Raw genomic sequence first — 22230 nt, forward strand, 5'->3', positions numbered from 1 at the left:
TAAGTTTATTTTTTGTAGAATCGGCTATTTGATTTTTCCCTCCCTCCCTCCCTCCTTCCTTCCACCCACTCACCTCTTTTTTTTTTTTTTTGCCTCCCAAACTGATCAAATGAAGGCAGGACTGGCGTTATCCTTGTAGTAGAACTGGACAGTTTACCATGCAAAGATGAAGAGCTATTTGAGTTAAATCTTCATACCTCCCATCTATGGGGCAACCTCTCTTAGAAAGCAGCCAAGTGCTAAGAATAATAATAGCGTTACAAGATGGTTTGGTGGTTATTTTTGTTTGAGTTCTTTTAAAAGCCATACAGTTTTAACAAAAGAGTTCTTTGTTTTTTACTCTCAAAAAAGAAAGGGGAAAAATGACACTTGGCATAAATAAATAAATAAACAAACAAACAATACTTTAAAAAATACACGACTATAAGGAAAAAAAGGAGGTCTTCCCTCCCTACCAACACATATATATTTATGACATGCAAGAGATTAAAAGAGAACTGTTCTGAGATTTCTTATCCAAAACAAATCAGAATTTTAAAAAAAATAAAAATAAAAACAAACAGAAAAACTCAAAAATAAAATTGCAGGAATTGCAGAAGCAAGCTCAGATTCAATTTGGTTTGCAAATACCATGTTTTGGAAGCATTGTGTTTTAAGGTATTTTGTATACCATCAAAAGGCACCAAAGGATTGACTCAGCCAAATCCATCAGAGACCATTTGTGAGGGATCCTGACGGCAGGTTGCAGCTCGTGGTAGCATCCTTACCCCTTCACGAACGATGAGTCAAAATGTCCCTGCTCCTTCTGTCTTGCCTTTATTTTTTTGTTTTTTTGTTTCCTGTCTGAGGCTCTTTCCAGATAAGAAAAGAGGGCCTGTCTGCCCTTTAAGAACAAAGTTGTACTAGCCTGCCTTCAGTAAGAGTAGGGCGGTCTCCTTTCCAACCGCAGTAGAAGAGAATTTGCATTTGTGGAAAGGAAACATCTCTTCTTTGCTGAGAGGGATGGGATAGGGCGGGATATCACTGGGGAAGTTTACCTATTTCCTAAATTTTAAAAAATAAGTTTTTTTATTTTTTTTTAAAAAAGGGACAGTTGCATCAATGCTGGAACCAGAGTCAACAGAACTGAACTACATGCAAAAGAAGAAGACAAAGAGAAGGAAGTCAGCAAGCCTTAGGTGGATTAGTCTGGCTTTAATGGTCTTCACCTATTCCTAATGTAAGTAGGTTATGGTATGGCCAAAGTGAAGACAGCTCATAGGTCACCTCTGATGTCACAGACACTACTCAACAGGTGACAATGAGAGTTGTGCACCTAGACTTCACGGCACTTTCAAGGCAGTGAGTCCTTTGCGGAAGGCGTGAAAACCTGAAGATAAGTGTTTTTACAGGCTGCAACTTTATGCTGTTATGTTGTTTTTAATCCAATGTGCAATCTGGGAGAAAAAAAAAGAAGATGTATCTCTCACAAGAACTGAGTTACAGGAAAACATTCATTGTGTGATAACAATAAATGATCATCTGGAAAGGCCCTGAGTTAATAAAAGGAACATACCACTTTAAAAAGGTACATGGTCAATTACAAGAACTGAACCAACAGGAATCCTAAGTCCTGTTTTCAAATAATGTAAAACAAAAGAAAAATCTCCAAGTAATTTTTTTTTTTTTAAAAAAAGAGATAGCTTAATATAGGGGTTTCCAAACTTGGCAACTTTAAGACTTGTGGACTTCAACTCCCAGAAATCTCCAGCCAGCATAGCTGGCAGCATAGTTGGCTGGAGAATTCTGGGAGTTGAAGTCCACAAGTCTTAAAGGTGCCAAGTTTGGAGATCTCTGGCTTAATACAATGCATCTTTGTTTCATGGCCTTGGCTGAGTTTTGTTTTCTTTTTTTTTTTTGTAAATATAATTTAGTAATCTTACCTTTATTCTAGATTACAAATTATCTTTTTAAAGGAACTAAATTTACCAACAACTACTGGGGAAATGAAAGCATACAGAATTCAAGCTCACTGTGGTAGTAACAGCTTGGTTGCTTTCAGTACTTAAAATTCAACTGTTCCTAATTTGCTTTGCCACCCAATTTATATAGGGGGGGGGAAGCAGTAAATGTTGGAATCTGAGAGTTTACCTCTACACAGTTAGTGTCTGCAGAGGAATGATGAAAAAAAAAAAGAAAAAGAAAACCAAGGAAGAGAAGAAAACAGGACCAAAAAAACCCTTTAAGAAACATTTGTTTGCTAGTCTCCAGAATATTAGATTCCCAAGGAGCATCTTTTCTCCTTTCTAATTAACCTTGTCTTGAAATATATACAGGTTATTTGTTGCTGCCACTGCTATTATATTTTCTGAAGGATGCCAAGCTGTATGCAGGATCTTTTTGCTAAAGTCCAGACTGTCCACGCTAATTTCATCTTTCCTCCTTTTGCCCCCAACACAAACTTTGCGAGGCTTCAGGATGGCACGGGGTTTGCTGTTTTCTCTTGAGGCTTCAAGAGTCACATCACGCTTGGTATTGCGATCAAACATTCTAAAGAAATTGTTGTAGGAGCCAGTCATGATGACACTGAGAAGAAGCACACACACACACACACACAAAAAGAAAAACAGCGTCAAGTGAAATTTATAGCTTTTTTAGTTTTCTTACTTCTCTCAACCACACCCCATTTCAGGACAGATACAGCTTTAAGACATCCCCACCAGGCCAGTTAGGCCAGTTATAACTCATGCATGATGCCTCAGTAGTTTGCTTGTCAGCTGCAAAGCTGACAGCCCAAGTTCGAGACTTGAGCGCCACACAACAGGGTAAGTTCCCGTTACTTGCCTAGCTTCTGTCTACCTAGTGGTTTGAGACCATGCAAATGTGAGTAGATAAATAGGTACCATTTCAGTGGGAAGGTAACAGCATTCCCTGGCATATAGTCATGCTGGCTACATGACCACAGAAATGTCTTGGGACAATGTTGACTCTCTTGGCTAAGAAATGTAGGTGAGAACTGCCTCCTAGAGTTGGACATGACTGGACAGAAGAAACCTATCTTTATCTTTATCTCCTTTCTTGGGAAACCACTACGAGGAGACCCCAAAGCAATGTGGGATGGAATAGCAGGTCAGGAGGCAATTTGCTAGCTCTGTAAATGTCAACTTAAAGGGGGACTATAATTACCATTGGTAGTTAGGCCAGTTATAACTCATGCATTTATGCAATGAGAAAAGTCTTCCTTCTTCATTCCTGCAATTTCCATTTATATTTGGGCAAGGTAGCTAAATTGGACCACACTTTGGTAAGCAGCATGGGGACAGTTGTTGGAACTCATCTCATTTCTTATCATTATTTTGTGTGTTCATTCCAATTCACAAAATGCAAGATGTTTGTTTTAAAAAAATGTTAAATATCAAAATAGCGATCCATCAAATAAGCGCTAACTACCAGAAAAAAAAATGATGATACATGCATCCAATTAAAAGCTTCAGCAAATTCAACAGTTGGCTTGGGTTGCCCTCATAAATATTTACATCAAGGGGAATGCTGCTTGCAAATAAGGAATGATCCCAGTGCAGCACCATCCCTTAGATTAGGGCCTTTCTTGGGACTGGTGGACTCAGAGAAATATTCCAGTCCACAAATCCTGCAGGCCAATATTTAGACTGAAAATGTAAAAACTAATTACAATGGAAAGTTAATTTCATGCTTAATTTTATGTTACAAATGAGCAATATTCAAATTACTTTTTAATTTTCTAATTGTCCATAGCTGAAAGTATAATGTTGACAAAAAGAAAAATCCTAATTCCATTAGCCATAGTTTCCAAGGAAGAATTAGGCAACTATATATAGGTCACTTCAATTTCATTTCAATTTCATAAATGGAGCCAATTAAATCTTGGCTTTGCATGCCTGGCAGTTTCAGAAATTCTAATTTATGTAAGCTAATACAAGTTCCTTGTCATTTAAAAAAACCCACAACTCATCCCAATGCTAATGTACCATAAGAACATTAATAAGTTGGCATCTTTGTGTGCAGTTCATTTCACCAACAGTCCTATGCTTATCAGGTTTTTGGGATCTATATGCTTGGCCCGACATAAGCAGTACTTATTCAGCTATTTTAATTCAAGTAACTTCTCTTCAAATTGCTTGCAGCTGCTCCTCGTATGTCATATATTAGTTTTCTGGATGACAGGAGTGACATTTGAACAAGTCATGAGATTTATTATAGAAGTTTCAATGAAATTTGAAATGTAATGATTTTTTTTTCATTTACAAAAAGTATTTTCTGCACTGGATGAGGAAGCAAAGAGCAGAAAAGATAAAAGTGGGTGGATTTGAGGAATCAGAAAATGAAATAAAAAATAATCCTGTATATAACTCCTCACCTGTCTGACCCATTCCATACGCATTCAAATTTATCAAAAATGCAATCATTTTCATAGAGGGAGCACAGCTTGCTGCGGAGGTAATCATGAACCTAGGAGAAAAAGAGGCACAAAGAATAAAAGGAAAGAAGCACTCGGAAGGAACATCATGTTCAAGTTTAATTCAAATTCTGCTCACAGATTTCAGAGGACAAGAATTTGAAGTTATTAGCAACAGTTATTTTATCTTTGTTTCTCTCATGGATGTCTTCAGAGATTCTCAGTCATCCAGATCATGTTGTCCCACAGGTTCTTTTTTCAAGAGGCAACTGGACTTTGTTTTTCTTTGAAAATGTTTGTTTCTGATCCAAGAAGCTTTTCCAGTTTACAACACAGTCCTTTCACTAGTTCCAAGAAGGCTCCACACCTATTTACACTACTCAGGTGACCCTGAGGACACAGACAAACCTCCAAATGGCCTCAAGTAACCTCCAAGTGGCCTCCAAGTGCCCTCTAAAAGAATGTAAATGACCAGCTGTCTGCAAGGAATATAAATCCTTCTATTCCCCACCATCCAGTCAGAATTGAAGAAACTTCTTGGATGAGAAGCAAAATGTCTTCAAAGAAAAACAAGAAAGTCCAGTTGCCTCTTGAAAAAAACCACTTTTGGGACTTCTATCATGGATGTTTTAATTTCAGTGTTTTGGTTTCTGTTGCTCTTACTACTTAAACCCACCAAGAGTCTGGTTTTTTCTTTTTCTGCATTAGCAACATAATTGAAATCAGTAAATTATGTGTAGGCCAAATCCAAGATCTCACAGCGCTAATAAATTAATACATGTAAAAAATAAATGGTTTTGAAGCATTTAAGGATGTTGTGAACACACCCATACTCTCACACACTGTATTTAATGCCTACTACACCATTCATTCACATCCCAGGAAACAAAGGATCAAGATAAAATACCTGGTATGTCTCAATAGGTCTGTTCTCCATATTCAGATCCCACACCTTGACAGTGAGATAATCCCTGGTCATGATGTATCTCCCAGTATGGCTGAACTTTACATCAGAAATTGAAGAGATGATCTCAGAAAAAAAAGATCGGTTACTTGGATCTTCAGGCTCTTCAAAAACTACATGAACCACACACACACACAAAAGAAACAACATAAATATAGTCAAGGTATCTGTATCACTCGATTTAATTTGATAAATTGTGAAAATATTTGAATTTCCCACATGGTCAGTCATAAGGAAAATTCTGCAAATACATGTTAAAACCCCCTAAAAAAGACTTAACATATTTGCTGGAAAATAAGTTTTCCTGGACTTAATTGCCTTTATTTTGGAGTAGAAAGCGTTAAGAATTATACTGCAAATTTCACTGAAATCAGTGGAGTGTAATTGCACAGATAAAGACTTTTCATTGGGAAACTAAATGATCACGTTAGATGCAATACCTTTGAGGCTGTTGTGCTCACAACTCAAACCTTTATCCATACTAATTTTCCTTATTTCATTTATTAGTTTAATACAGAAAGCAGCACCATACATTTCTGCAGGCTTAGTCATGCTTACAGCTCAAGTGATCCATAGAAAGCAATGGAGCTTAACTTAGTCATGACTAAATTCTACCTGCTGTGTTTTAAGATGTGGAAAATTAAGCTGGTTATTTCATATCACAGAATTTGATTTAATTTTTAGCTAATATTAAGTCCACCTGACAATATAGCAAGAACACTATATAAATAAATTCACATCATTATTTATGTATCATGAAAAGGCACTAGAGACAGCTACAGTGATACAACTAAAGAGGATGTTCCTTATTGAATAAAAGATTCAACAGAAATAAAACAATTAAAACAAATTCTTGAAATATGGAAAGGTCTCGGCTCTGATATATATTTTCAAAAATTATACCAAACCCTGGGTACAGATCTGGTTTTAAAATGAGAAACCCAGAGCATGAGTGTATATGCTGTTCAGAGTTTCTTTGAACTGTGAGATAATGTGGCAAATAAATGTAATAATAATAAATTTAATAATAATAACAACAACACAGCACATTAAAATCAGGGAAGCCAAATATCTGATGGCTGGTTAACATTATTTTTCAGGCCCTGCTTAGATGTTTTGGAAGGTCAGTTAAACAAACTTCCCCCTACTTACTCCCTTAAAATCAATGAAAAATGAATGCTGTCCACATCAGGAATATGGCCTCAGCACATGAGGCAAAGTTTGATGCAACTGACAGGCTGATGAAAATAGTGAATTTCTGTGCTAAACCATAGTGTGTTTGTCTGTGTTTTATTTAACATCGTCAATCACACCACAGCAAAAATTGAGAAAAGTATATTTCACAAACATTAAATCCTTAGCTACATAAAAGATGCCTAAGTTGTCCTTTCATTTAAAAATGTATGCTTAAATATCAAACAGTGGCTCTGCGAGAGAGATGGGTGGTTTCTTGAAAGCTTGAAGCAAACAGCTATATTTCAAGATGGATTTAAGACAATTTGACAGGAAATCTGCAACCATGTAGATAAAAGAAATGAAACAAAGGTAAATTTTCTAGAGACAATGGGATTTCTTTCAACATACATATGCAATGTAAAATCATGAAATAGCAGAAATGCTGTATGTATCCTTCCCCTCAGGGAGTTATTGTTTTGCTAGACATTTAACATCTAGGCACCACAGAAAAAAATTCAAAGGCGGTATAAAACTGGCAGTAACAGTTTCATAAGAAAAAGACAACTTATTATGCAAAGGTTTTTTTTTTCCTTTTTACTTTCTCTGCATAAATATTTGGCCAACTTTATTACCCTGTAGTGGAACACTGGGTTTTAAATCCTGTTTTTTGTATATGATGTAGGCAATAGGAAAAATAATTCTCAGATGCTAGGATAAATGATCTCTCTACAAATACAAAATGGCATTCCTTAAGCTTGAGGTCTACTCACTGCCAGCAGGAAATCTGACGACTTAACAATTTTTCAAAAATATAATAAAAGCATCACAGCAGGAAAAAAAAAACCTCACGTGGCTTGTACAAAGTATCAAACTTCTATATCATAATCATGGACTTGGCCACACTAGGGAGCACAATTTGGGAGATTAAAAAAAAAAAACCTAACAAACATCAGCATCAATTCTAGGAGATCTGTCCTGTGTAAACATAGCTTCAATGTGGCAGTAGAAGCCTGGGCCTGACTGTTTCTGATGTTGACATAAGGGAGAATTTGCAATTACCATCAAAATGTCAACATGTAGTACAAATAAGAAGTGTAGGGCTATCTTGTGTGTGATACAAGGATAGATGTAACATTTTTCTTCAGAGTAGCCTCTGGAGGCTTTAGATTGATTGGGGCAGGATTACCGGAAGTGTATGGAAGGTTAATCCTTCCCTTGTTCTGTTTTCTTGATCATAGGCCCCACATACACATCATTATTAAGTCAGAAGACTTGAGGCTGGAATTTCTGTCAGTAAGTAATGCAGCTGTAAAGTTTGACCAGATCAGTTTGATCTAGTGATTAAGGCATCAGGTTGCAAAATGTGATCGCATGACCCTGGGACACTGCAACCACCATAAATATATGCCAGTTGCCGAGTGACTGATTTTTTATCACATGACCATAAAGATGTTGCAACAGCCGTATGTGTGAAAAATGGTGATAAGTCACTTTTTCAGTGCCATTGAACATTTGTCACTAAACAAATGGTTGCAAGTCAAGGACTACTTATAGTACTAAATATACATTGCCCTCACACATCAGATACAGCGGCCTTTTCCTTACAGTGATGAAATCAACACCAAAAGCTTAAATAACCATGAGGTTCACCTTTGATCAAAAGGTGGTGTCCTCAACTTAAGGATCTTAATTAAGAATTTGAACATTCTTCTGCCATTATTTCCCACCCACCCACCCAAATTGCTGTGAATGTGGATGGATTGTAATTCCAGTGGCAAGAAGAGATGGAAATGGAGAAAATGGTAGAAGTTCTTGATGGAAAATGAAAGAAGAGACAGTGACAGAAGTTGAGTTAGGATATATGTTTGGATTTAGATAATAAGAGTGTTGCTGGATTGAAGCAAGTAGAGAATAAACAGAAAGGGGATCAAAAAGAGAGTAGAAGGCAACAACAACAGTGAACTTAGTTTGAGTGACTGAAAAAAAATAATGGTGAATGTGATCTGCTAATGGCTTCTGAAGGTACTCATTACATGGCAGATTATCCAACTGCTGCGTATATTCACCCAATGAAGATGGTGTGGGCCATAAAGAAACATGGCCTTCTAAGACAATCTAAGGACAGATAGCTACAGAACTCAGACAGAAAACTGAAACCATGTCACCCCGGTCCTTTTAATTAAACTAGACATACACAATTGTAGTGACCATTCTTTATATATATATTTAGCCTCCAGTCCCCTAATCATCTTTGTTGCTCTTCTCCGTAATCTTTTCTAGAGTCTCAACGTCTTTTTTACATCATGGCGACCAAAACTGGATACAAGATTCCAAAATAGAGCAATTATTATAAACACACGTAAACAATCATATTTTGCTTGCAAGGATTTAGAAATGGATTTAAATCTAGGTTTCATTGAATATATCCAAGCCCAACAAGCTTAGAAAAAGCCACTTTAAAAGAATTGTGATTTATTCATCAAAAAAGATTGACATAAACACCTTTTGATTTATTCATCAAAAGAGTGACATCAACACCTTCCTCTGTATATTTTCATTTTAATTATCTGCAATTACCAGATGGTGCTCTTTCGTTAAATAAAAAAAGAAACTTGACAGTACCATGACAACTTACACAGAAGCAGTTTTGGATTCAATTATCACCAACTAGTAGCCAAATATTTTTTTGGGGGGGGGATGGGATATTGCAAAAGGATACATTTAGACAGAGGAGGGAGGATTCCATATTATACAAAAGTCAGGCCCTACTAAATAAGTTGTGTTTTGTTTTGTAAAACATTCTATTTCTCCAGAAAGTAAGTAAATATATCTAGCCAGAAATTTACACCAAGTTGTTGATTTCAGTTTTCTGTCTAACACCATCGTCAGAGAGTAAGGTACAAATAAGGTATGGAATTGGGTGTATAATATCAAACCTATACAGGAAGATATAACATTTTCTTTAGAAATTCTTGGGTTTATTATTGTTATGGTTTGTTGCACAGTCAGCCAGATTTTTATCCACCTATCGAATCCTTTCCAAGGACCTGGGATAGGCAGATGTTGATGTTTGATGCTATTAGAAGTATTGTCACTGTTCTCAATAAAGCTGCCTTTTGCAATTGACTGATGGTGAATGTTGTTGTCGTTGTTATTATTATCCCTTTTATTCATTAAACTCAGTCAACTGAACATTTAAAAATGTATCACAAATACCAGTGACTGGTGCTAATGGTTGATACAGTTGCTGTGTATTGTGTTCCAAATGGTGATCCATCTGTATTCGAAAGTCCCACAAGATCTTCACTGACTCATTTTCAACAACTTTTTCCACTTTATGTTCCCATGACTTTTCGGATACAGGTAGGGTGTATTTTTTACACAATGATGAGTGTATCAATTTAGCAACTCAAATCATGTCTAGCTTTGTAGTCAGTTTGCGTGATTTTGCTGCAAACTGACTACAAAGCTATAGTAGATTATAGAGTAATAATAACAATAACAATAATTTTGTCTAGTTTTACAGACTTTTGGACATACAGTATATTTGTAGTATGAACACAGCATGACATTTTTATTTTTAACAAGATAGCAGCTGAATATGGGCAGCTCTATAATTTATCTTCTTCAACAATAAACATTTGCAATTTAGCACTTAAAATTTTAAACAGGCCAAATCTGATCCTGCTACCAGATGAGTTGCTTCTGCTAATACTACTGGACAGTTTTAGACCTACACTGTGGAAAAGGACCTGAGGCAAAGCATTTTCCATGCCATTTTCATCTGGGTGTCTATTATTCCTAGAAATGAATGAAGTTTAAAAGATTATTAAATAGCTGATGTAGGGTACAGAATTGTGGAAACAGCTGTCAATCCTCAACTATATTATAAATATCATTGAAAGGCCACCCCAGACTTATTCTGGCAGTTGATTTATATTCCTTTTTGCATCTCAAATACCAATGGACATTTTCCAGAGTTCATATTTCATGCTCTTTTGAAAAGCAGCTTGTATAAAACTCCAGTTTCTCAGGGGCCCTATTATGTGAATCAGTTAAGATCAAGTTAACTGAATATAACCAACTATTACGCCTGTTTTACACTGATTATTGACTTAATTTAATTTAGCCTGTATTGCATTTTTTCCAAGGGCACTCAGATACATTTTATACTCAATTAATTATATTCAACAGAGATTACAAGGTCAAATTTTTGGTTGCCCTTTTTTTCTTTCTAACAAGGGTTTGCCCCTTATCTGTAATTCCAAAGACTTAACTCAAAATTTGAAACAGGGGCTAAAATGTGTAGGTTTATGCTGCTAACCCTATTATTGTATTTTTATTGTATTTTAGAAATCAATGTTTGGACCATATTTTTGTTTAAAGCAATAACAAAGCTATTCTTTTTTAAAATAAAGTTTGATTTTTGTTTATTGCTTGTGAGATTCCCCAAGGCAATAATAGCAGCTGAATCTTTTAGGAATTCATCTTCATGCTAGATGGCCAGGATTAGTATTATTGAAATTATTTTGACTTTTTAAACACCAAAATACAACACAGGGGAGAGGTCCTCTCTCTTACACACGTTTCGGTTAGTGGAAAGATTTTGGAAGTGGCCCCAGGAATACTCCAGATTAAATAGTGGGAACAGAATGTAAAGACCTAGGCACTGCTTAAGAGAAAAAGTGGCTTGGGACCTCCAACCATCCATCCTACAGATTTTGGCTAATCTGTTACACTATGTCTAAACCTGTTGATACAAATATAATACATTCCCAGATAATCACTAGTCCCATCTGTAATCTTTGAAATGTTGGGAATGACTTAGAGCAACCACTGTGCTACATAGGCAATTTTGAAGTTTTTTTATCAGTCCTATAAGATCAGGAGACAGATTCCACGGGAAACTAGAAATCTACTATATGGAGAACTGGCAACAGAATCTTGCTAGTTTCCCACAAGTTCCCTTCCTTCCCTCTTTTACCCCCTGGAGTGGGGCGAGTAGAGGATCCTGTCTCTTTCTAATATTCTCCCTCTTCCCTGGGCTTAACACATGCGTCTGCATCTCTTGTTATTCCTAAAGAGCCATGGGTGGTTTCTCCAGAAACCACCCATGGCTTCTTCTCTCATCTCTATGGCATCCTACAGTATCTTTCTGACCTGATCTGACTAATGTTTTATCACAGTCCAAAAGCCAGGCTCTAAGAGGGCAGGAGGTTAAACCCACCAGATATTGCCTCCACAGATAGCAGGCTCTTCATCTGCCAATATTGAAGGGCCTTCCTTGGTCACCAAGAAGAAAGGGACAGCCACCCAACAAAATAAGCACCACCAGTGGCAGCTACTGAGACATCAAGCCATCTGGGTGCCACGTTCATTATCTGCTTCCATTGGAGGGAGAAAAGCTTCAGCTGTGCATGCTCAGTGGGGAAGGGGTTTCAGCCTCCAGGGACTGCTTTCCACTATTGGAAGCACCTTTGGCATCCACCTTTGTGCTCCTTGTTTCAAGCTTTCTTGTTCCTGACTTTTGCGATCTTCTTGACCTTTAAGTCTCTGGGGTATTTCTAAGACTTCATTTGCCTGTCAGATTATGGATTATTTGTCTCTGTTTTACATCTCTTCCTCAGCTACTGGTCAATCTGTTGCACAAAAACATCGTCTTGATCCTCCTGTCCTTACTCCACTCTTGTAATCACTCTTTGACTGCGTCTGGCTGTTTCTGCTTGGACTTTCCTCCTGTTTTTCCTTCAGCTCCCTGGGAACTGCTTGTGTGCTTGGGTCCTGTGGAACAGGGGTCTCCAAACATGGCAAATTTAAGACTTGTGGACTTCAACTCCCACAATTCCCCAGCCAGCATGGTCTTAAAGTTGCCAAGTTTGGAGACCCCTGCTGTAGAGGAAAGATTGAAAAAGGCTATTGCTTCTTCTGGAAAAATATTTCATCTGTAGAACATTACAGATGGCACTTTTGCAGCAGGGGAACATGGCTGTCAACTTCTCACATAATATGATGGAAGTGCACCATTTTTATGAAACGAGCAACCATGTTAAGAAACTGGCAATTTTTCAATCTTGATGGGTAGCATCTCTTCTCCCACTGGTGATTTTTGTGTTACTCTTAATATAGAGAAATTGGATATCAGAGAAGCTGGCAGTCAATCCTTTGTAAATTTGAAACTTAGAGGAAAAAGTAGACAGCAGTGTAGTAAGTTACACTACAGTAGATCTAGAGAATCCTATGATAGTTGTATCATAGTTGTCTCAATAGTTGTATAAATGAAGAAAATATCCTTTTGTAGATGTTTCCTGACCTTCTTGATATCACTGTATGCCACATGAAGTATTCTTGCTTGACAGAAAGGACAATTAAGCTGAAAGTGGAACCTATTGTGACAAAGTTACCACTAGTTTTTTTATCTTGTTATGAAGATAGCCTGCAATTGGAAAGAGATGCCCCATTCCAACTTAACAAAAGAGAAACAGCCTCATAATATAAACTCAGGTAAGGGATTGAATATATATAAGCTTGTTCAATTAGTCTGGATGGGCCCCATTATTTTCTATTTTCATCCTTCCGCTACAATTTATGTTGATTTTAATCTTCCTTTATAGGCTCAGTTTTAATTGAATATATATTGAATGTATCTAAGTATACACACAACTTTACTTTTCATACTCCAATATTATGTTAAAAGTAAAACCAGGAAATTCCTGTATCAAAAGAAAAACAAAATTTGCTGCCCATCTGTTTTTTCAAACTTCATCATGGTTACTGATGTTATTACATCTTGCTATCTCAGGAAGGCTATTTATTTAGGGCAATCTTCTTTTTCAGTCTGAATAACTATGAAAAACTGTTCCAGATCCTTTTGCTAAAAAAAATAGCTAACTTCTCCTTTACTTCCCCGGCTCAGGAATGAGAAGGCTAATCAGTTTGTCTCTCCTCTTCTGATTGATTCCTTAAAAATGGTTTCCAAAAACTGATAGGGCAAACTGAAGTAGAACTTGGTGTTATTTTAGTAAATCCCCAAGGGAAAGGATGAGACCGGTTATTATTAACTCTAGGATTTTAGAAGATTCTTTTAATTCAGGAATGACCTTCATATTTGCTGCAGAACTGAACAACCCTCACCTTCTCTTTCTCTCTTTTTAATTTCCTCTTCTTTCTCTAGAATAAACAAAACTAGCTTAGTTTTTCCTTCAAGCTCTCATTTCAAAATTAGCTATGTGCACTTTGATAAAAATTCAATATCTTGTTTTCTAATCAAGCTCTCCCACAAAGACAAACAGTATTTTTTACTAAATCTTGCTGCATAGCTGGCTTTTTTGTGTCTACTATACGCAGGAAACTAATATTCCTGATCTATCACTTCAATAAGAGATCCCGATGTGTATTTTGTGTATGTAAAAAAATGTGTATGTAAATTTTCTCACAGACTACCAGTGGGCCGGGGGACCACTGGTAGTCTGTGAGAAAATTTTGATGGTCCGCAGAGAAATGTCACCTCCAGAGTACCCCCAAAGCAATTAATCCAGGCTGCGCGAGAACACAAGGCTGCACCACCCACATGGCCCGCGGGAACACAAGGCTTGCGTCACTTGCATTGTGAACAACATGAGGTAGTGAGGGGAAGGGGAAAGGGAGGAGGGAGGAAACTTGTCCCACGCACCCCACATGCCTCGCCTGGCTAGCAGGCTGCTTCTTTCCACTTCTTTCTTCTTCTGCACGCAAGGAAAGCAGCAAAAGTCTTTCTATCTCTCCCCCAAACTCTGCCAGAAACGAGTCTTTGGGACCCTGCAAGGCATCCTGCTCCAAGAGCTGTGCCAGTGTGACAAATCTCATAAAGACTCACTTCTGGTGGACTTTAGGGGAGAGAAAGAAAGACTTCTGCTGCTTTCCTTGCATGAAGCCAAAAGTCTCTCTCTCTCTCTCTACCCCTGAGAACGGTATTCTGGAGATGGTATTCTGCGATCCCAAATAAAGAATGATTGATCGGTAGGAAAACAGGTTGGGGAATTTTCCTGCAGACTTTTTTTTGGGGATTTTCCCAGGGTCTCTGGTCTGTGGGATTTAACATTATGAGTTTGGTGATCGCTGAGGTCCAAAAGGTTGGCGACCCCCTGTTTTAAAGGGCTTCAATTCATCTTTAATAAACAAGTCACAACTTTTGGCTGGGATTTTGAGGATATGGAGTTTTCATGAAGCACCTGTGCATCAGTGTTGCACGGCCCCCACCCATCTATGTTTAGTTAACAGATATAGAATGCACAGAAATATATGCAAAAAATCAGATTTGGTAACATTCATAGCTCATTGGAAATATTTGATTATATAAAAATGTAAACAAATACAAGTTTTATGGCAATGAAGCTTTGTCTTCCAAAGTCTAGAAAAAGGCTCAAATTAAATTAAAATTGAACGATTAACAGTAGAGACATTTTAAAAAAAATGGATTTCTTTCCCCAGGAATCTTATTTCTCTGTCACATTTTCTTTGTTCAGAGATGCCACCTTTGAGAGTGCCCTGGGAAGGAAACCTAGAACACTCCATCTTCTACAGTGTCTACCTGCCAAGAACAAGACAGTTTTATAAAGAGCAGCTTCTCTTCTGGAATCCAAAAGCACGATGAAGTTTCAGCAAGAAAGCTGCTTTGATGCCCACAAGCAGATTCCCCCCCCACTGATTATTTATGCTTCTGAGTTACAGAAATGCTACCAAGCAAATATGATATGAATAACTGAGTTAACGTTCCATACATTATATCATCCCTGAGAGCAAATATGGTCTGATGGTAAAAGTGCTGGACTAGGAGCAGGGAGTCTCATGTTCTAGACTTCCACAGAAACTGCATGGATAAGTCATTTTGCCTCACCTCTGATTAGTATCAGGCTCTTCAAAAAGTCAGCTGATAACCAGAAACCCTCATCATGTCATACTCTGATAGCTTTTCTGTATGAATTAGGTAAGCAAAGTATAAAAAGAAGCAGAACCTGCAATTATGTGGGACAAATGAGGAGGAGGACAAAAGGAGAGATTGTAGCACAGGTAGTCCTCAGCATACAACCACATTTGAGCCCAAATTTCTATATTTAAGCAAGACAGTAGTTAAGTTACTTTTGTAAATTAAGTAAATTACTGTGGTTATTAAGTTAATAACACTGTTGTTAAGTGAATCTGATTGACTTTGCTTGTCAGAAGTTTGCAAAATGTGATTGCATGACTCTGGGACACTGCAACCACTATAAATACATGCCAGTTGCCGAGTGACTGAATTTTTATCACATGACCACAAAGATGTTGCAATAGCCGTACGTGTGAACACTTGTCACTAAACAAATGGTTTTAAGTCAAGGACTACTTGTAGTGCTAAACATACATTGTGGTCATATATCAGATACATTGGCCCTTTTTTTACAGTGATGAAATCAGCACCAAAAGCTTAAAGGTTCACCTTTGATCAATGGGAGGTGTTCTTATGAGGTTCACATTTGATCAAAGGGTGATGTCCTCAACTTAAGGATCTTAATTAAGAATTTAAACATTCTTCTGTCATTATTTGTTCCCCAAAATTGCTCTGAGTGGGGAATGGATTGTTATTCCAGTGGTTAAGAAGAGTTGGAAATGGAGAAAGTGATAGAAGTCCTTAATGGAAAATGAAAGAAGAGACAGTGATAAAAGTTGAGTTAGGATATATGTTTGGATTTAGATAATAAGCGTGTTGCTGGATGGAAGTAAGTAGAGAATAAATAGAAAGGGGATGAAAAAGAGAGTAGAAGGCAACAAACAACAATACACTTGGTTTGGGTGTCTTTAAAAAAAATGGTGAATGTGACCTGCTGGTGTCTTCTGGAGGTAGACATTATATGGCATATTATCCAACTGCTGGGCATATTCACCCAGTGAAGATGGTGTGGGCCATAAAGAGGCATGCCATTATAAAACAATCTAAGGGCATATAAGGAACCACAGAACTGGGGACGAGAACCTGAAATAGGCTAAAAATTGCTTGTGATTTGGAAGGTTGTTCAGCTGCTTCAAGATCTGCCAAATTGACCTGGCAACTTGGAAAAAATAGTGAAGACCTTACATTTCTCTTCCTACATTTTCCCTTTCAGTTAAGACTTCCTGCTTACTGCTCCCATTAAAAATACAACTGCTTTGAAATCAACTGCATTATAAGCTCCGGTGCTTCTCCAAACCCATTTCTCCTTCTCTTGCCAACTATCTGCTGCCCCAGGCACAGTATCTCACTGCAATGTGTCAGACAAACAATTGTTTTTACCAAGCCAAACCTTACAAATGCCAGTGAGGAAGAGGAATGCAGTCTGAATTTATCAAAGGTGAAATGGTGAAAGGGTGACCAATCAGAACTGACATTTGGGGAAATGCAGCAGCCCTTGTTGTACAATCATGTTTTCAATACATGTTTTCCAAAGTGATTAAGGAAAGGGGTGGTAAGGAGAGAGTACTGGCATACTTGCTAATGAAGATGGCAGTGTTTGGTATAAAACTGTATTAACAGAATAATAGTTAGAAGGGACCTTGGAGGTCTTCTAGTCCAACTCTCTGCTCAGGCAGGAAACCTTATATCATTTGTTTTATTTATTTGATTTGTCAATAGCTTACAAGATGATAGGTATAAGTATAAGCACGAGTAAGAATACAGAAAGTAGGTACGAATAAATGGGGACAATAGGACAGGGACAGGAGGCACGATGGTGCACTTATGCACGCTCCTCACAGATCTCTTACGAATGGGGTGAGGTCAATAGTGGATAGTTTGAGGTTAAAGGAGTGGGGGTTTGAGGATGTAACAACAGAGTCAGGTAGTGCATTCTAGGCATTGACCACTCTGTTGCTGAAGTTGTACAATTTCAGACAAATGGCTGTCCAATCTCTTGTTAAAAACTTCCAGCGTTGGAGCATTCACAACTTCTGGAGGCAAGTCGTTCTACTGATTAATTGTTCTAATTCTCAGGAAATTTCTCCTTGGTTCTAGGTTGCTTCTCTCTCCTTGATTAGTTTCCATCCATTGCTTCTTGTCCTGCCTTCATTCTGTCTTTGGAGAATAAGTTGACTCCCTCTTCTTTATGGCAACCCCCTTAGATATTGGAACAGTGCTATAATGTCACCCCTAGTCTTTCTTTCAATTAAAGATCCAGGACAGATCATCAAATGTGAACAGCCATATTTATCACAAGAATGCTCTCTGCCTGGAGAAGAATTGTGAGTTGGCTTTTTAAATTGAAACCAAGGAATATACCACAGATCAGGGATGTGCTAGAGGAGATGCTGATTAAAGCACGCTTATAAAAGATTTCCTTTGGGGGGGTAGGGAAGATCATCTTTAAAGGACAGAATTGCATTTATTTTGAATCTTGATGAACAGCCTAAATTCCAACTTCTAGGTCTGCTGAATCACAATCGACTGAGGAGCTGCACTTATGAAGGATAGAAAAAAAAAATCAATATCAGCCATTAAGGGAGAGATCAATCTGAACTTGTTTTCACAATTGCTTTGAATGTGCTCTAAAGGACACTGCAGCAACAGCAGAACAAAGGAATAACACTAACCAAGCCAAGGGATCTGTTGTTGGGAAAAGAAGAAAATGATCCCAGCTTGCGTCTTATTACCAATATATTTAATCTGAACTGAACTGTCTATTTTACAGTAATCAGACAGCGGGAGGAAGGAGTGGGGGGAAAAAAACCAGGCTAACCAAGAAATACAAGCGATAGATATCAGGATACAATCAGACACTTGCAGCAGCCAAATAATTGGCTGCTATGGCATTTTCCACTAAGTCAGAGAGATAAGACTGGAGATCATTTCAAGAAGCTGGTTATTAGAAGTTACGAACTGATTTGGTAGCAAAAGAGCACTGTAAATTACAATAGCAATATAGGCACTGGAAACTTTATCCTAGAAGGACATCGCCTTTAGAATTTAATTCCTCATCCCAAACTATATTTCAATAGTTCAAAAAAAAAAAAGGAAGGAGAATGTACTTTAAAATAATAACTGGTGATCACAAAACCTTTGGGTTTTATGTTTATAAATTGTGTTTCTATTAGGAAGTCGATCAATATTTATTAGAAGTCAAAATGTGGATCTTGTTCAAGAAATGGAACACGTAATATAGGAAAAACAGATACAAATTGGTTCAGCTCTAGCACCAAACCATGATGTATCGTTGCAGGAACAAGTGGAGCCATATCTTACTCTGGATTATTATCTCAGTCACTTCCTTTGTGATATACGGCATAACCCTGGTTTACAGGCAAGCTAAGATTTGTGGACACCGATGAATTGCATTCTTAAATATTAAGTCAAAGGATAATTTTATGCAAATTAGAACCAAATGCCTCTGATTTGCTCCTTTGGAACAGGGAGAAGAAACAAACTAAAACTTCTGTTGCTTTTTTCTAATAAGCCATAATTTATCATGTCTGGATCAAGCCCTCCTCATATCTAAAATTCTATCTGATTTGCTTGGCTTAAGTAGAGACAATTATCTAAGAACTCACAAAACAACAACATAACTTGAAGGAACCACTTCAGTAACAGTGAGTCAAAATAAATCCTCATTTTAAACTCTTATCTGTAAAAAAAAGAGATTAGTTTCAGACCAAGTTAACTTTATTTTGAGATTAACTTTAACAATTTCTATTCAACCTTTGTTTTCAGACATTGAAAATGAATGAAGCCTCTACTTCCATTCCAATTTTATTACACCAGAGCTGTCAAACTCCTGGCTCACAGGCTGGATGCGTCGTGTGCTGGCCACGCCCATACCCAGTTTAATAAAGGGGAAAAAAGTTCTGATATATCAGATAATGCCGCGAGTTTGACACCCCTGTATCATACAGATGATCCTTAGGTGCTCATTCACAAAATAAGACCATAATTTAATATTTCCATCTGAGCGGCAAAATTCTCCATTTTAGTCAATGGTTGAATTTCAAACATTCAATTAATATTCTGATGTTGGTAAGCAATTCCATTTCTAAAAATTTTCAAGTGAAAAAGAAGAAACGTTATCCCTTGCTTTTTGGGAAAAAAAATAGAATTAAACTGGGTCCTTCTTGGTAACCATTCTATTTTTTCTCTTTCACAGTGACAAAACCTAGTGGCATAATCAGGTTTCCCACACATGAAATCAGCAGTCCACTGCTTATGCCATTTCTTCTTGCGCCATCCAAGCATTTTCTGTGTAGTTTGAATTTCCAGTTTGACACTGAACAATCCAAATAAGATACCTGAGAATCCAATGAATCAGTTATCGAAGTGTTTTGTAGATATAGCTTGTTCTAATAGGATGGATTTGACAGGACAAAGGAAAGAATCATTCCTCATTTTAGTTAGCAAAGTAGGAAGGAGTCGTTGATCAACAAAGGAAGAGGTTACTGTACTTTTTTCTTATAGCTTTATCTTGAAGAAGAATAAATGGAGGCTACATATCACAAAAAAAGTATGTAGTTTCCTTTTATATGCTAGACAAAATCCTTCCATAATACAAAATTCATTTTCAACATTCCCTTTTTAAACATGGCTGGACCATACTCACATTTGGAGTGTCTGTCACACAAAGCAGACATTCTCATGTCACACAATCTTATTGTCCCCTTGCTGCTGCTATAGACGAAGGTGTTGCAGTGATGAGGATGGAATTCTGCAGCTGTAATCACTTCTGTCAATTCTTCCATGTTTGCTGGTTTTATATCTACAATATCTGATGCACGAGAGTCAAGGTAACATAAATAACACAATGTAGAATTTCTCAAAACTAACCTCAGGATGATTTAGGATATGACAGAGCATGTTAAATCAGGACCTGGGTGGTTGGGTTGAGTTGAAATTGCTATTCATTCACTAGGGAAACTTTGATCCAGTACTTTTTGTCTTAGAACACTCTAACACATGGGACTTTTATGAGGTAAAATGGAATCAGTGACAAAAGGACATGTCTCATCTATTCTCAAACGCCTGTTGAATAAAAACTCCAGCATTTGTCCAGCAACTAAGCATCATCTTAGTAAAATATGTATTTCCACATTTAGATGACAATCCTTAATGCTTCCAGCTACCTAAATATTCTAATATAATTAGTCTTGGCATTATATTGATATGAAGTAAAATAAAAAGACTTGTCATGGAGCAACCTTGTATAGCAATGGGAGTTTACATTATAAATTTGTCAAAGCTCTACATGTTACCGTCTTTTGGTTCAGAGAAAATAATGGATTTTTCACATTGCTTTAATTTTAAACTCTATTTCATAACTTTACAGTTCTTGCAGACCTTAATTACAAATCCCAGAATTCGTATTTCTGCTTAGTTAATTCCTCTTTAACAACCTTTGTTTTTTCTATTTCTTATATTTACCACCAGTGAGGAATTTTACTACAGGTAGTCCCCAACTTATGACTGTTCAAAGTTAGAATGGCACTGGAAAACATGACTTATGACCATTTTTCATACTTATAACCATTGCCGCATCCCCATAGTCATGTAATCAAAATTCAGAGGTTTGGCAAGTGACTCATATTTATGACCGTTGCAGTGTCCTCAGGTCATCTGATCCTCTTTTTTCAATCTTCTGACAAGCAAAATCAATGAGGAAGCCAGATTCACTTAACAACTATGTTACTAACTTAACAACTGCAGTGATAAACTTAGCAACTGTGACAAGAAAGGTCATAAAATGGGGCAAAATTCACTTAACAAATGTTTCACTTAGCAACAGAGATGTTGGGCTCAATTGTGTTGTTAAGTTGAAGACTACCTGTACAAAAAATATTTCCTACCTTTTCTAACTGTACACATCAGTGGGATTTGGCTCCCAAGATTGTCCACTTTTTGGAAGATAACACAATTCATTAAATAGAAGAAGAGTAGCACCTGTTTCTCAGTTATTTGGGCAAATCCTCATTTCACCTGTTTGCCATCCTTCCCCTCACTCGATTTTCACTAGATATGTTGGGATTGTTTGATCTCTGAGTCTGTAAAGCTCTTATCCATCCCCACACCACATTTTCCTGTGTGGAAGCACACATGCTTTGTTTTATCTGCTATCAACCCCAGTCCAGGTGTTGACTCTAAACTACTCCCCACTCATTAGTCAACAAGCTGATGTAGTTACACAATAGACTTTTCTTTTCAGAAAGCAAAATCGATCTGTATTATCAGGGGAAATAGCCTGAGGAAAATAAGCAAACTGGTCAAATGAAATGGAGAGGTTAGCCATATAATGAGGAGTTCAATCATGTCTGTTCTTTATCTCTGGGATGCCCTTGTTGTGAGTTTGTGGGAAGAAACCTATGATGCTGACAACTGAGTAAGATCATCCTTCTTTATCAATATTGAGGACAACCTGCTTTCACCTGCCAAATATCTAGTTGGAGCAAGTTGGTGTGGTTGGCAATTCTGAGGTGGGCTTTACAGTTTTTGGATCAAGAGTTGTACTGTGGAGAAAAGTTAAGGCTCCTGACTTCACCAGCCTGGAAATGAGACTATGCGTCTTCCCCTTCTGCTGTAAACTGGTGCAGTGTTTGCATTGCCAATTCATCCTGAGGCGTGAATGAATTGGTGCTGTTCCAGCGTGTTACTCTCTGCTTTGCCTGAGCAAGCCAAAACAAGTTTAACCGATCTCTAGTTTTGTACAAATTAGTCTCC

The 22230-nt window shown here is 37.4% G+C and overlaps 1 protein-coding gene across 3 annotated transcripts in view; it reads right to left on the reverse strand.

Annotated features, from left to right (window-relative positions):
• Positions 1 to 268: 268 nt before the first annotated feature.
• The window catches only part of PPP2R2B (protein phosphatase 2 regulatory subunit Bbeta), a 265330-nt gene continuing 243368 nt past the window's right edge, over positions 269 to 22230 (reverse strand). For all 3 annotated transcript variants that reach the window (XM_026688064.2, XM_026688058.2, XM_087955418.1), the window contains exons 6-9: positions 20123 to 20287; positions 5322 to 5491; positions 4376 to 4467; positions 269 to 2565 (exon numbers count right to left, since the gene is read on the reverse strand). In XM_026688064.2, coding sequence (XP_026543849.2) covers positions 2286 to 2565; positions 4376 to 4467; positions 5322 to 5491; positions 20123 to 20287 — 707 coding nt within the window. In that variant the 3' untranslated portion in view covers positions 269 to 2285. The remainder of the gene's footprint in view (positions 2566 to 4375; positions 4468 to 5321; positions 5492 to 20122; positions 20288 to 22230) is intronic.

Source organism: Notechis scutatus, chromosome 2 (genome assembly GCF_049901735.1).
Source record: "Notechis scutatus isolate UNSWTSFEM ecotype Mainland chromosome 2, rNotScu1.2, whole genome shotgun sequence".
NCBI classification, from domain to species: Eukaryota; Metazoa; Chordata; class Lepidosauria; order Squamata; family Elapidae; genus Notechis; species Notechis scutatus.